We start from the raw sequence: 17,891 nt of genomic DNA, 5'->3' as shown, positions 1-17,891 counted from the left end.
CTACCAGACACTACAGCCAGGCACTAACCCCCCGGGGCTACCAGACACTACAGCCAGGCACTAACCCCCCGGGGCTACCAGACACTACAGCCAGGCACTAACCCCCGGGGCTACCAGACACTACAGCCAGGCACTAACCCCCGGGGCTACCAGACACTACAGCCAGGCATTAACCCCCCAGGGCTACCAGACACCCAGACACTACAGCCAGGCACTAACCCCCCGGGGCTACCAGACACTACAGCCAGGCACAACCCCCCTGGGGCTACCAGACACTACAGCCAGGCACTAACCCCCCGGGGCTACCAGACAATACAGCCAGGCACTAACCCCCCGGGGCTACCAGACACTACAGCCAGGCACTTACCCTCGGGGCTACCAGACACTACAGCCAGGCACTAACCCCCCGGGGCTACCAGACACTACAGCCAGGCACTAACCCCCGGGGCTACCAGACACTACAGCCAGGCACTAACCCCCCAGGGCTACCAGACACTACAGCCAGGCACTAACCCCCCAGGGCTACCAGACACTACAGCCAGGCACTAACCCCCCAGGGCTACCAGACACTACAGCCAGGCACTAACCCCCGGGGCTACCAGACACTACAGCCAGGCACTAACCCCCCTGGACTACCAGACACTACAGCCAGGCACTAACCCCTCAGGGCTACCAGACACTACAGCCAGGCACTAACCCCTCAGGGCTACCAGACACTACAGCCAGGCACTAACCCCCGGGGCTACCAGACACTACAGCCAGGCACTAACCCCCCAGGGCTACCAGACACTACAGCCAGGCACTAACCCCCCAGGGCTACCAGACACTACAGCCAGGCACTAACCCCTCAGGGCTACCAGACACTACAGCCAGGCACTAACCCCCCGGGCTACCAGACACTACAGTCAGGCACTAACCCCTCGGGGCTACCAGACACTACAGCCAGGCACTAACCCCTCAGGGCTACCAGACACTACAGCCAGGCACTAACCCCCAGGGCTACCAAACCTAGAGCCAGGCACTAACCCCCCGGGGCTACCAGACACTACAGCCAGGCACTAACCCCCGGGGCTACCAGACACTACAGTCAGGCACTAACCCCCGGGGCTACCAGACACTACAGCCAGGCACTAACCCCCCCGGGGCTACCAGACACTACAGCCAGGCACTAACCCCCGGGGCTACCAGACACTACAGCCAGGCACTAACCCCCGGGGCTACCAGACACTACAGCCAGGCACTGTGTAACGCAACAGTGTGATTTGATAGTGCACACTTATATACTCTCTGTATGGTGAAGGGATGTTAGGGGTGAGCAGTGTTTGGCACAGAATATGAATATATAGAGAAAGGCAGACATGCCACTTTAATAACCTACCTTGGCATATCTCGCCCGCTCAGCTGTAGCTTTCTGAAGATCTCCTCGTACTGCGGAAGCTCCACGTATGTGATGAGCCACTGAACAACCTCTTCAACGGTCCAGTTATAAACTGAGAAATAGGAGAGAAAGATGAATCGGGTCATACATAAGATGGGTAATGCTACTCACATTGTACAAGTGTAAGTAGCTGAACCAGCATAATACAAAGTCGATATGTGCAACTAATTTCTAGACAAAGGAAATATTAGAAATAACAAGCGGACAGTTCTCACACAGGAGGTCCCAGCCACCGGCCTCTCTCACACACAGGAGGTCCCAGCCACCGGCCTCTCTCACACACAGGAGGTCCCAGCCACCGGCCTCTCTCACACACAGGAGGTCCCAGCCACCGGCCTCTCTCACACACAGGAGGTGCCAGCCACCGGCCTCTCTCACACACAGGAGGTCCCAGCCACCGGCCTCTCTCACACACAGGAGGTCCCAGCCACCGGCCTCTCTCACACACAGGAGGTCCCAGCCACCGGCCTCTCTCACACACAGCAGGTCCCAGCCACCGGCCTCTCTCACACACACAGGAGGTCCCAGCCACCGGCCTCTCTCACACACACAGGAGGTCCCAGCCACCGGCCTCTCTCACACACAGGAGGTCCCAGCCACCGGCCTCTCTCACACACAGCAGGTCCCAGCCACCGGCCTCTCTCACACACAGAAGGTCCCAGCCACCGGCCTCTCTCACACACAGGAGGTCCCAGCCACCGGCCTCTCTCACACACAGGAGGTCCCAGCCACCGGCCTCTCTCACACACAGCAGGTCCCAGCCACCGGCCTCTCTCACACACAGCAGGTCCCAGCCACCGGCCTCTCTCACACACAGCAGGTCCCAGCCACCGGCCTCTCTCACACACAGCAGGTCCCAGCCACCGGCCTCTCTCACACACAGCAGGTCCCAGCCACCGGCCTCTCTCACACACAGCAGGTCCCAGCCACTGGTTTTATTACAGGTGTTCGATATGAAATCCTTGCTCAGGAATTAGGGTGGGTACAAGTTCTCACACATAGCAATAAGGCTCAGGACAGAACAGATGGAGAAATTGGCCTGTGATGGGCAGGGTCGGCTCTCAGTTATGTGGCTCCCATTCACGTGGTCAGTGTTATATCCGAATGGTGATTTGGTGATATGCAATCTGTCCGTCAGTACAGAGAGAGACAAATAAACCAGGCGCTAAAAAAGGATTTAAAATATGCAATAAAAATACACAGAAGTTCCTACACTCAGACTTAGGTCCAGCTGTTGTACACTACTCACTTCCACATTTACAAAGTACAACAATAAGAACGCACACACAATCTCCTAACAACGTATGTACTAGTTATAAATGGCATCACTGAAGTGTATACGTCTCCCATTCACAGCCTGCTTATTTTACAAGGGGGGAGGGCTATACTGCTTCTACTTCATAGATTGTGGGGGGTAAGCACAGCTACGAGCTGGGGGCCATGTCGGAGACGATGAGGGATAAAGGTTGTATTGTTAGCGTTCATGCCTCCTATATCAGTGGTGTGATGATCACTGGGTCACGGCACTACATAATACACCCTAAAGTAAACCGCCACCTCCCCGGAAACCAATACACAGCCTGGGGACGCGGAGAGCACAGAGGATTCCTGGCCTCATCGCCCACAGCAGATAGAGACCTAGATACAGGTATTACACAGATTCCTCCAGGCTCGGTCTCATCTCACATAGGAGGGTCCATGGGGAACAGGAGTCCGCGACAGACACATCCTCACCTTCTGAGACTTTCCATGTGGTCCACAGGTCTTCCACGCTGATGAGCTTGTCCTCCCCATGGAACGTGCTATGTTTCACTGTTGGGTCGTGATAATTCAGATCCTCCCTCAGAAACTGACAAAGGAACCAGAAAAACACAGTTATGAATAGAGCACACTGACCCCATCATCTGCTTCTACCAATCAGGCTATGACCCCCCTCCCCCACAAACCCATCATCTGCTTTTACCAAACAGACTATCCAGTACCACCACACTGCCAGATCATTGCCATAGCACAGATCTGATCTACGAAATGGTCCTAGAACGCATTAAGACACATTACATATATGTAACTGTTCAACAAGACACACGTGTATGTGCAGAAGGAGAATACACCAGAAAGTACCGACTGGACAGAAATTAGATATTGGCCTTGAAAAGATTTGTTTAGAGCCCCCAAGTGTTACACAATCTGATGTAGAAGAGTAACAGATTATGTATGACCTGATAGTATGACCTGATAGTATGACCTGATAGTATGACCTGATAGATTGTAACCTAGCGCAAACCAGTGCCTCCGTAACACTGTATAGAGGGCGTAGACAGACACACACGTATGTACATCTCACACTGTATAGAGGGCGTAGACAGACACACACGTATGTACATCTCACACTGTATAGAGGGCGTAGACAGACACACATATGTACATCTCACACTGTATAGAGGGCGTAGACAGACACACGTATGTACATCTCACACTGTATAGAGGGCGTAGACAGACACACGTATGTACATCTCACACTGTATAGAGGGCGTAGACACACGTATGTACATCTCACACTGTATAGAGGGCGTAGACAGACACACGTATGTACATCTCACACTGTATAGAGGGCGTAGACAGACACACGTATGTACATCTCACACTGTATAGAGGGCGTAGACAGACACACACGTATGTACACCTATCACACTGTATAGAGGGCGTAGACAGACACACGTATGTACATCTCACACTGTATAGAGGGCGTAGACAGACACACGTATGTACATCTCACACTGTATAGAGGGCGTAGACACACGTATGTACATCTCACACTGTATAGAGGGCGTAGACAGACACACACGTATGTACATCTCACACTGTATAGAGGGCGTAGACAGACACACACGTATGTACATCTCACACTGTATAGAGGGCGTAGACAGACACACACGTATGTACATCTCACACTGTATAGAGGGCGTAGACAGACACACGTATGTACATCTCACACTGTATAGAGGGCGTAGACAGACACACACGTATGTACACCTATCACACTGTATAGAGGGCGTAGACAGACACACGTATGTACATCTCACACTGTATAGAGGGCGTAGACAGACACACGTATGTACATCTCACACTGTATAGAGGGCGTAGACACACGTATGTACATCTCACACTGTATAGAGGGCGTAGACAGACACACACGTATGTACATCTCACACTGTATAGAGGGCGTAGACAGACACACACGTATGTACATCTCACACTGTATAGAGGGCGTAGACAGACACACACGTATGTACATCTCACACTGTATAGAGGGCGTAGACAGACACACGTATGTACATCTCACACTGTATAGAGGGCGTAGACAGACACACATGTATGTACATCTCACACTGTATAGAGGGTGTAGACAGACACATGTATGTACATCTCACACTGTATAGAGAGCGTAGACAGACACACACGTATGTACATCTCACACTGTATAGAGGGCGTAGACAGACACACGTATGTACATCTCACACTGTATAGAGGGCGTAGACAGACACACGTATGTACATCTCACACTGTATAGAGGGCGTAGACAGACACACGTATGTACATCTCACACTGTATAGAGGGCGTAGACAGACACACGTATGTACATCTCACACTGTATAGAGGGCGTAGACAGACACACACGTATGTACACCTATCACACTGTATAGAGGGCGTAGACAGACACACGTATGTACATCTCACACTGTATAGAGGGCGTAGACAGACACACACGTATGTACATCTCACACTGTATAGAGGGCGTAGACAGACACACACGTATGTACATCTCACACTGTATAGAGGGCGTAGACAGACACACACGTATGTACATCTCACACTGTATAGAGGGCGTAGACAGACACACACGTATGTATATCTCACACTGTATAGAGGTAATATGACATACAGACAGGAACACATGTATGTACACCTATCACACTGTATAGAGGGCGTAGACAGACACACGTATGTACATCTCACACTGTATAGAGGGCGTAGACAGACACACACGTATGTACATCTCACACTGTATAGAGGGCGTAGACAGACACACACGTATGTACATCTCACACTGTATAGAGGGCGTAGACAGACACACACGTATGTATATCTCACACTGTATAGAGGTAATATGACATACAGACAGGAACACATGTATGTACACCTATCACACTGTATAGAGGGCGTAGACAGACACACGTATGTACATCTCACACTGTATAGAGGGCGTAGACAGACACACGTATGTACATCTCACACTGTATAGAGGGCGTAGACAGACACACACGTATGTACACCTATCACACTGTATAGAGGGCGTAGACAGACACACACGTATGTACACCTATCACACTGTATAGAGGGCGTAGACAGACACACGTATGTACATCTCACACTGTATAGAGGGCGTAGACAGACACACACGTATGTACATCTCACACTGTATAGAGGGCGTAGACAGACACACGTATGTACATCTCACACTGTATAGAGGATGTAGACAGACACACGTATGTACATCTCACACTGTATAGAGGGCGTAGACACACGTATGTACATCTCACACTGTATAGAGGGCGTAGACAGACACACGTATGTACATCTCACACTGTATAGAGGGCGTAGACAGACACACGTATGTACATCTCACACTGTATAGAGGGCGTAGACACACGTATGTACATCTCACACTGTATAGAGGGCGTAGACACACGTATGTACATCTCACACTGTATAGAGGGCGTAGACAGACACACGTATGTACATCTCACACTGTATAGAGGGCGTAGACACACGTATGTACATCTCACACTGTATAGAGGGCGTAGACACACGTATGTACATCTCACACTGTATAGAGGGCGTAGACAGACACACACGTATGTACATCTCACACTGTATAGAGGGCGTAGACAGACACACACGTATGTACATCTCACACTGTATAGAGGGCGTAGACAGACACACACGTATGTACATCTCACACTGTATAGAGGGCGTAGACAGACACACGTATGTACATCTCACACTGTATAGAGGGCGTAGACAGACACACACGTATGTACATCTCACACTGTATAGAGGGTGTAGACAGACACATGTATGTACATCTCACACTGTATAGAGAGCGTAGACAGACACACACGTATGTACATCTCACACTGTATAGAGGGCGTAGACAGACACACGTATGTACATCTCACACTGTATAGAGGGCGTAGACAGACACACAAGTATGTACATCTCACACTGTATAGAGGGCGTAGACAGACACACGTATGTACATCTCACACTGTATAGAGGGCGTAGACAGACACACGTATGTACATCTCACACTGTATAGAGGGCGTAGACAGACACACGTATGTACATCTCACACTGTATAGAGGGCGTAGACAGACACACGTATGTACATCTCACACTGTATAGAGGGCGTAGACAGACACACACGTATGTACACCTATCACACTGTATAGAGGGCGTAGACAGACACACGTATGTACATCTCACACTGTATAGAGGGCGTAGACAGACACACGTATGTACATCTCACACTGTATAGAGGGCGTAGACACACGTATGTACATCTCACACTGTATAGAGGGCGTAGACAGACACACACGTATGTACATCTCACACTGTATAGAGGGCGTAGACAGACACACACGTATGTACATCTCACACTGTATAGAGGGCGTAGACAGACACACACGTATGTACATCTCACACTGTATAGAGGGCGTAGACAGACACACGTATGTACATCTCACACTGTATAGAGGGCGTAGACAGACACACATGTATGTACATCTCACACTGTATAGAGGGTGTAGACAGACACATGTATGTACATCTCACACTGTATAGAGAGCGTAGACAGACACACACGTATGTACATCTCACACTGTATAGAGGGCGTAGACAGACACACGTATGTACATCTCACACTGTATAGAGGGCGTAGACAGACACACGTATGTACATCTCACACTGTATAGAGGGCGTAGACAGACACACGTATGTACATCTCACACTGTATAGAGGGCGTAGACAGACACACGTATGTACATCTCACACTGTATAGAGGGCGTAGACAGACACACACGTATGTACACCTATCACACTGTATAGAGGGCGTAGACAGACACACGTATGTACATCTCACACTGTATAGAGGGCGTAGACAGACACACACGTATGTACATCTCACACTGTATAGAGGGCGTAGACAGACACACACGTATGTACATCTCACACTGTATAGAGGGCGTAGACAGACACACACGTATGTACATCTCACACTGTATAGAGGGCGTAGACAGACACACACGTATGTACATCTCACACTGTATAGAGGGCGTAGACAGACACACACGTATGTACACCTATCACACTGTATAGAGGGCGTAGACAGACACACGTATGTACATCTCACACTGTATAGAGGGTGTAGACAGACACACACGTATGTACATCTCACACTGTATAGAGGGCGTAGACAGACACACACGTATGTACATCTCACACTGTATAGAGGGTGTAGACAGACACACACGTATGTACATCTCACACTGTATAGAGGGCATAGACAGACACACACGTATGTACACCTATCACACTGTATAGAGGGCGTAGACAGACACACGTATGTACATCTCACACTGTATAGAGGGCGTAGACAGACACACACGTATGTACATCTCACACTGTATAGAGGGTGTAGACAGACACACACGTATGTACATCTCACACTGTATAGAGGGCGTAGACAGACACACACGTATGTACACCTATCACACTGTATAGAGGGCGTAGACAGACACACGTATGTACATCTCACACTGTATAGAGGGCGTAGACAGACACACACGTATGTACACCTATCACACTGTATAGAGGGCGTAGACAGACACACGTATGTACATCTCACACTGTATAGAGGGCGTAGACAGACACACACGTATGTACACCTATCACATTGTATAGAGGGCGTAGACAGACACACGTATGTACATCTCACACTGTATAGAGGGCGTAGACAGACACACACGTATGTACACCTATCACACTGTATAGAGGGCGTAGACAGACACACGTATGTACATCTCACACTGTATAGAGGGCGTAGACAGACACACACGTATGTACACCTATCACACTGTATAGAGGGCGTAGACAGACACACGTATGTACATCTCACACTGTATAGAGGGCGTAGACAGACACACGTATGTACATCTCACACTGTATAGAGGGCGTAGACAGACACACGTATGTACATCTCACACTGTATAGAGGGCGTAGACAGACACACACGTATGTACATCTCACACTGTATAGAGGGCGTAGACAGACACACGTATGTACATCTCACACTGTATAGAGGGCGTAGACAGACACACGTATGTACATCTCACACTGTATAGAGGGCGTAGACAGACACACACGTATGTATATCTCACACTGTATAGAGGTAATATGACATACAGACAGGAACACATGTATGTACACCTATCACACTGTATAGAGGGCGTAGACAGACACACGTATGTACATCTCACACTGTATAGAGGGCGTAGACAGACACACGTATGTACATCTCACACTGTATAGAGGGCGTAGACAGACACACACGTATGTACACCTATCACACTGTATAGAGGGCGTAGACAGACACACACGTATGTACACCTATCACACTGTATAGAGGGCGTAGACAGACACACGTATGTACATCTCACACTGTATAGAGGGCGTAGACAGACACACACGTATGTACATCTCACACTGTATAGAGGGCGTAGACAGACACACGTATGTACATCTCACACTGTATAGAGGATGTAGACAGACACACGTATGTACATCTCACACTGTATAGAGGATGTAGACAGACACACGTATGTACATCTCACACTGTATAGAGGATGTAGACAGACACACGTATGTACATCTCACACTGTATAGAGGATGTAGACAGACACACGTATGTACATCTCACACTGTATAGAGGGCGTAGACAGACACACGTATGTACATCTCACACTGTATAGAGGATGTAGACAGACACACGTATGTACATCTCACACTGTATAGAGGGCGTAGACAGACACACACGTATGTACACCTATCACACTGTATAGAGGGCGTAGACAGACACACGTATGTACATCTCACACTGTATAGAGGTAATATGACATACAGACAGGAACACATGTATGTACACCTATCACACGGTATAGAGGGCAGCTGACATACAGGGGCATAATCAATCAGGTTTCCGGTCCGCGGTAACGTGCGTTACCGCAAAACCTGCGCAGTGTTGCAGGTAATACGGTACCGCAATAACGCAGATTTTCCTACGCAGCTTTATGGGGTGCGCACAAAAATCCACGTTATGGCGGGAGCGTGAATTGACTTCGCGGCCCATTCCGGATATGTGGGGGGACAGAAGTGGAGATTGTTTGATTTTGGTTGTGAAGTTGGGCCAGAGTCTGGTAGGAGGAGCCTGTGACGTCCAGCTCTGGGGGATTGGGGAAGTTATAAGGACAGCAGGGTATTATGAAGTACTGAGAGGTGCTCTAAGGTGTGTAAGACCCCACACTCTTCTCACGTCCGTGTGACAATAGCTTCCCATCACTTTCTCTGCTCCTAACATCTTAAGGAATCGCCCACACCAAACTTTCCGAACCATGGATGCGCTGAAATACTCTGTACTGTGGCTAACATTCTATTGTTCTGATTGGCTACAGGTTGTACTAGCCCCACCCGTTATCTCCGGTATGTGTAAAAGTTCTGAAGAATGAATACATCTTGCAGACAACTATACTCCTGTTACTGTCCATGCACCCTGCCGGGTAAACTGGCCCGTAGCTCATTATACAACTACCATGGGGATCTGACACAGAACATTCCCTTACATGCTGGAGTGTGAACTGTTGCAGATAAGCGTCTGATAAACACTCAGCACTCCCTTCCTGTCACTACATCCTCAGCAGGAACAGCACCCCCTAGTGTACACCAACGCATCACTACAGATTAGTGTTAGTATGGAGCTCCTTCAATGAATGTCATTTGTACAGTAACAACTGTATAACTACAGTATAGAACCATACAAGATAATCCCCAAGACAGACCCACAATCCCTCCCCTCCTGCAGGAATAGGGGTGGACTATATTTGTCAGTTGATAACTTAGAGATTAAAGCTGTCCTGGTACCCCACATGTCTTACCCTGATGGCTCCACGGCAAGAAGGGTTTGTTTTGTGCCACCAAGCCTGCCCCCTCCTCCCCCGCCTTGGTGTTTCAGCTGTTGCACTGTATATTTAGCCTGGGAAGAGGTAAAGTGATAGCTCTTATCTGCTTTTCTTGCGCAGCGCGGCAGCAGAGAGAAAGACACAGAGAAGATCTGAATAATGAACACAAAACCAATCGGCTCACAGCTAATAACAGCTAATAACTAATGGCAGATCTGGCCTCAGTCTCGAATTTTCAAACCCAAGTCCAAATGAGGCTAAGTGTGCGTCCAAACTGCACAAGTCCTTGGCAAAATGGTTGTATCCAATGACATACAATTGGTGCACACACTCACAGATCAAGACAACTACATTTTATGACAGTCGAAACGGACATCTGATCAATCAATACTGATCAGACGTTGATCAGGATGGTGAAATACGTTGTATAAATCACCACTTATACCCTTAGACGGCAGAGGCCAAGCCAGCTTGCTGTAGTATATAGACTTTATGATCCTCCAGAAGATATCTTAAGCACAAGTAATCCTAAATTCCATGACATTACCAATGATATCCAATAACATGTCTGACAGCAATGACCGTACAATGAAGACTTTAAATGGACTCAAATAACCATAAGATCTAGTAACATATAAGAAGGGACGGACAAGACAGAATATTTTGGGTACTGTAGTAAAGATATCAACAACAAAAAACAATAGAGACTTTCAACCCACCTCGTCGCTCTCCTCGACGTCCACATTTCCGTTGGCGTCATCGTCCATCTGCTTATGAATGTTGACAACTGCCTCGAAGCTCAGATGCTCATCCTCTTTTTGACACAAGATTGGATCAATCCGGCAGAACTCTGTGGGGAGAAAGGACAACCGTGAAAAAAAATAATCTTGACTGAATCTCACCTGACAATCAACCCAAAGCCAACACAGGAAACACACTCAGTGGCCAGGTATTAGCACACCTCTCTGGTACTGGGTAGGACCCCGAATTGCCCAAAGAACAGACTGAATTAGTGGCTTGAAATCAGCAAGATGCTGGCAACATTGTTACAGATTCTGATCCATGGTGACATGATAGCATCACACAGTTGCTGCAGGTATGTCGGCTGCACAATTATGCTGCGAATCTCCTCTTCCACCTCATACCAAAGCTGCTCTATTGCACTGAGATCTGGTGAACGTGGAGGACATTGGAGTACAATGAACTCATTGTCATATTCGTGCACCCATCCTGAGAGGACGTGTGCTGTGTGACATGGTGCATTGTCCTACTGGAAGTAGCCATTAGTAGACTGTGGCCATAAAGGGATACACATGGTTAGCAACGATACTCTGGTAGACTGTGCCATTTAAAGGATGCTCAATTGGTATTAAGGGGCTTAATGTGTGCCAAGCAAACAATCCCCATGCCGCTACATCACCAGCTTGCACGGTTTACACAAGGCAAGATGGATTCATGCTGTTTACGCCAAGTTCTGAGGTTAGCGTCTGTGGAACCCGGTGTCGTCTTCTGCTGCTGTAGCTCATCCACTTCAAGGTTTGACGTTCTGTGTGTTCAGAGATGCTCTTCGGTATAGCACTGTTGTAACGTGTGGTTACTTGTGTTGTCACCTTCCTGTCAGCTTGAACCAGTCTGGCCATTCTCCTCTGACCTATCTCACTAACAGAACATTTTCACCCACAGAATTGCTGATCACTGGATGTTTATTGCTTTGCGCACGCTTTTCTGTAAACTAGAGACTGTTGTGCATGAACATTCCAGGAGATCCGCAGTTTGAGATACTCAAACCAGCCCGTCTGGCACCAACAATCATTTCACAGTCAAAGTCTCATAGGTCACATTTCTTCTCCACTCTGGTGATTGTTCTGAACAAAAACTGAACCTCTTGACCGTGCCTGCACGGTTTTATGCACTGAGTTGCTGCCACATGATTGGCTAATTAGATATTTGCATTAATCGGCAGTAGCTAATAAAGTGGCCACTGAGTGTATGTAGATTTAATGTCTTTTAAAACACAACGGAGGCAGCCATTTCTCCTTAACCAATAATCATGAGAATGCAGCCTAACAAACTGCTAGGAGCTAGCGACACCACTGCGACAAAGCTTTCAGCCCACCATTACACTAGGCCACAGCGACATCACTGAGGTACTTTGTGACTCATGCCTCCACAATAGGTGCACATTATTGTGCTTTATCTGCTGTAATACTGGAATTAAGAGGCATGAGCCAGGCCATGTGATGCCTTCCGTAGTAATGATAGTTTGTGACAATTACTGCATAAAGGATAACTCCGCAAAAGTTTAGTTCTCAGGTGTCCTAGTGCCACATGTATTCTACACCCATCAGACCACTGTCCAGTGTAAAAACAGGACACTGCGTGACTGGGGGCGCCTACTGTTTCCCTACCAGAAGAGAAAGTACTGGGATAACCTGATATACACAGAATACATACAGAGTACAGCAATACTGCAGTTAATAATGCAAAATTTTAAAAGCCCAGTGCGGCAGGAAATAGAAAGAGGAAGTGGTAAGAGGCATAATGACAGCCGTCTAGAGATATGTTAATATTGGTGAAAGGACAGAAATAAAAGGTCTACAATGAAACAGGGCCTGAATCATGTTGAAACATATGCATTTGCATAGTGTATCCTGTGTGGATTTGCTCTGCGCATGCTCAAAAAAGGACCTTACGCCAATGAACGCAACTCAAGCCTGAAAGTGACAGATGACAGCTGCCTACGACTTGAGAGTTCGCTTTCACAGAAAAACTGTTGCAACGAAGATAGAATATATAAACACATAGTATGTACAGTGCTCACTGAAAACATCTTTATGTAATATTTGAAATAATATTTATCAGCATAATCATTTAGATAACAGTCCTATTATTTCATGAGCAAAAAACTGTTTTATGCATTCTGATGTGACCTTTTATTGTACATATACATGTGTGTATACTGCAGTCTGTTGTGTGTGTCCACGTACGGCAAGTTGTGTGCAGGCAGGACGTACTTACACCCAGATGCAAATGGAAACGTATCTTGGGATAGACTATTTGAATGTGGTCAGAACTACACACAGGTACGAGCTCTTTCTTCTAACGCAATTTACGTACAAGTTGCATTCAGACTTGAAAGCATCTCAGGCAGCGTGGTCAGGGCCATTACATGAGAGCAGGTGACAGAGATGCTTCTCAACCAGTGACAGTCACTATAATACCTACCGGACATGTACAACGCATCTGTCTACAACCTCAACCTTCTGTCAACCCATGCATCTCCTGGGAAGACCACAATAAACCTTACCCTACAGTTACTCATGGATCTCCTGGGAGGCACCAATAAATATAGTAACATAGTTGATGAGGTTGAAAAAGAGACACCAGTCAATCAAGTTCAACCTATTTTGGATCTCCTGCGATCCTGCACTTATAGTTGAAATTGATTCAGAGTAAGCAACCGCCCATCTGTTTCAATTGTGAAAATCTTCCCAAACCTTGCTACTAATGCTGCCACTTAAGGACTTCCCAGGAAGCAGCATTGTATGACCTCAACATACTGTCAATCACGGATCTCCTGGGAGAAACCATGGTATAACTTAACCCTACTGTCACTCATGGATCTCCGGGGAGGAACAATGGTATAACCTCACTATACTGTCACTCATGGATCTCCGGGGAGAAACAATGGTATAACCTCACCCTGTCACTCATGGTTCTCCAGGGAGGAACAATGGTATAACCTCACCCTATTGTCACTCATGAGATCTCACAAGAGGTATATAAGCTGGCTGTACACAGGTTTCTTATGATAATTCTTCTTATAACTTGGTTGCGTTGTCTATAAACTTGTGGAACGTTTGTTCATGGGATTTCTCAGGAAGTATTGGGTTATAACATGGCTGTACTCGTTTATTGGGATTTCTCAGGAAGTATTGGGTAATAACATGGCTGTACTCGTTTATTGGAGCAAAGGACAGCTTGGGAGGGCAGGGCTGACTAACTGAATTGAAGAGGTCGCCAGATATTTAATAACATGATAGGACAATACTATATATGGTGCTTTGTATATACTACAACCATGAGGCAAGAAGCTGTAATCTACTAAGTGATGTAGTATGTTCAAATTAGTGAAAGGTTTGCCTAAAATGCAAGTCAGATTAAAAAAAGACACTGAAAACCAGTGCTGGAAGGAGCTCCCAGAATCCCTTGCTGGAAACCGTGATTTCAGGTGAGTGTGGAATGTTTTTTTCAGCTTACCTATAAAGGGTGCAGATTTTTTTTTTAAAAGCTATCAGCTTTTAACGTTCCCAGCGTGGTGTCACCCGCCATAGCTTCAGCAGCAGCGTTACATATGTAGGGTGTTGGATACAAATCACCTCTACTAACATAAGTCTGTAAGATATTATTATTTAATAACATTTACTTCTCTAGCACCAGCATACTCCGTAGTGCTTTACAACTGGGAACAAAAGAGACTGGTATCAAATGTGAGACAAAGCGGTAAGAGGGCGCGCTCACAATCTTACAATCCGCAGGGCAATAGGAGCGCAATACATATACACTTATTACGTATTGGTTACAGACATGTGTGGGTAAATAAAACATGTTCCATGGTGACAAGTTTAGAAGGATTTGAAAATAAATTCATAGATAAATACTGAAAAAAGTAAAATTACATCTAGCACGTTTCACTGACATTCCTCCAGCACTCTCTCTGCAAGGCTTATAGCTGGAGGACAGTCACAGGAATTACACGAATAATACTGTCATCTGGAACCAAACCGGTTTGACAGGGCAAGGAGATTGTTCCTGCAATGTAGGCGTTACAGGAGGGACAAACAAAACCAAGTTACTGATAAGCTACAGATAAATGTCTCAATACAGCATAACTAACCACCTAAGCAACATGTATGTCACGCATAAACCTATTAGTTAATTATACCGCGCCATACAATGTGCGCAGATTCATTAAACAAGTGTGCCGGTGATTGCACAGATCAATAAGCGTGCCCATGCATGCACAGCAGTGATCCGGTAGAGGAGGGTGCCGGTGATTGCACAGATAAATAAGCGTGCCCATGCATGCACAGCAGTGATCCGGTAGAGGAGGGTGCCGGTGATTGCACATATAAATAAGCGTGCCCATGCATGTACACAGTAGTGATCCGGTAGAGGAGGGTGCAGGTGATTGCACAGATAAATAAGCGTGCCCATGCATGCACAGTAGTGATCCAGTAGAGGAGGGTGCAGGTGATTGCACAGATAAATAAGCGTGCCCATGCATGCACAGCAGTTATTCACACTGAACCCACTGAAACAAGGGCTTGGCTCAGTGCAAGACGCAGTGATCAGTTAGTGCACCAGTGAGGGGGCATCAGACATGCAACAGTGCAGAGAGATTATGGTAAATTAGTGCCACACAATGACAATAACACATGAATCGTAGAGCAGGTACCAGACAGGTCGGGGATTCAGTAATATCTATGACATGATCGTTAAGTACCCTCTAGGGATGCAGTGAACTTTTATAAGATAATATAACAGTGCAGGGATGAAGAACCCCCAGAGATATTACTGTATATCTGTCTCACCAGCTTGTTCAATCCCTGCAGAGACACCGTGAGCTGGTATCAGTAATACACAGGCAGTGAGATGGTTTCTGCAATGCAGATACATACAGAAGCCACAGAAACTGCAGTGTGAGGAGAGAGACTGGGCACAGACTTGTACATCGCGGGCAGCGTAGTGCATGGTACACATATGGGTACAATCACCCATATTCCCTCTCTGAGGGCCATTACATTAGCTTGTCAATTAAATAAAGGAAACATATGTGTTCTCACTCGAAATGCAGGACAGGAGCAGAGGGACACACACACACACACACACACACATATATATATATGACACCAGCAGAGCTCTTGTTGCAGATGGCTCAGAGTAACATGCGTTAGGCCAGTGTATACATACATGTCATACCAGACAGAGGACGAGTACCCGCGAGGGAAGAACATGTATATGGGATCTCTCAGCTGGAAATACCCATCAGTTCCAAAAACCAGAAGAAAAGTAATCACTGACGTTCAATGAACACAAAGACATGAAAACTAAGCACTTCCTCCTACAGTCGCTGCGAGGAGCACTGATAAGACATTTAATTAGGGCAGGGAATGGGAATGGAGTCATTATTTTAATTTAGTATAAATTATGTATGGTGCTCCAAATCATAGAAAATCCCCTTATCTAAGCAACAGAAGTCCCAGGCAGTCCAGATAACAGACCGCCATTGCAGGTGACACCGGCCCACCATGAGCCCCTGGTGTCGCCGGCCCACAATGCTTTGCACGTTGCACCTAGTGGGGAGAGCTTCGGAGTGCGTGACTTCTGACAATGTGCCTAGACCAGGGTTTCCCAAACCCAGTCCTCCCCAACAGTGCAGGTTTTCCGGATCACATGTGATATAATTAGGACCACCTGTGGATCTGTTACAATGTGTCAGTCAGTAATGAATACACCTGTGCTCCAGCAAGGAGAGATGTAAAACCTGCACTGTTAGGGAGCCCTGAGGACTGGATTTGGGAAACCCTGGCCTAGACGTTCCAGGAATGTTATATAACACAGGCCCGACATACATTTCACTTACAGAGACAGAAAATGCTGTTTGATGTTTTCCACAGAGGACCGTGGTGGTGAGAACTCTGCTGAGGGCATGAGACACACATTCAAGTTACAAATGTAATCGATCAAAACTGTAGAGAACGATTCTGTACCAAATCCTGTATTAGTATATTATCCACACAGAGGCACAATATTCAGGGCAAGAGGGCACAGCACACTGCCACCACCCACTGTCAATCACTAGTGTTAAAGACCAACATGGCACTGGCAATCAGCAATGGGCACAATTTTCAGCAGTTGATGGTACAGAACAAGATAAGTCCTGTAGCAGAAAGTCCAGCAATAAATGTCGGACAACAAGGCAGAATGAGCAAAGTAAAAGGATAAGGTCAACACCGAGCACCATGACACATGCAGTGCCCCACGCTGCGGCTCAGGCTGGTGGGTACAGGTGGCACACTGTCCATCACTCAGCATTGTATCAGCGCCATGGCACAGGATGCAGTTAGTACTCCATGTCACCTTGTGCATCCACCTTC

General features: G+C 47.0%; 1 protein-coding gene across 5 annotated transcripts in view; it reads right to left on the bottom strand.

The window, feature by feature from the left end:
- The window catches only part of STIM1 (stromal interaction molecule 1), a 71,412-nt gene that overhangs the window by 27,608 nt on the left and 25,913 nt on the right, over positions 1-17,891 (bottom strand). For all 5 annotated transcript variants that reach the window (XM_075198404.1, XM_075198406.1, XM_075198407.1 and 2 more), the window contains exons 2-4: positions 11,451-11,581; positions 3,173-3,287; positions 1,379-1,490 (exon numbers count right to left, since the gene is read on the bottom strand). In XM_075198404.1, coding sequence (XP_075054505.1) covers positions 1,379-1,490; positions 3,173-3,287; positions 11,451-11,581 — 358 coding nt within the window. The remainder of the gene's footprint in view (positions 1-1,378; positions 1,491-3,172; positions 3,288-11,450; positions 11,582-17,891) is intronic.

Source organism: Mixophyes fleayi, chromosome 2, assembly GCF_038048845.1.
Source record: "Mixophyes fleayi isolate aMixFle1 chromosome 2, aMixFle1.hap1, whole genome shotgun sequence".
Lineage (NCBI taxonomy): Eukaryota > Metazoa > Chordata > Amphibia > Anura > Limnodynastidae > Mixophyes > Mixophyes fleayi.
Note: the sequence above shows the minus strand (reverse complement) of the source record. Positions and strands in the feature narration are given on the sequence as shown.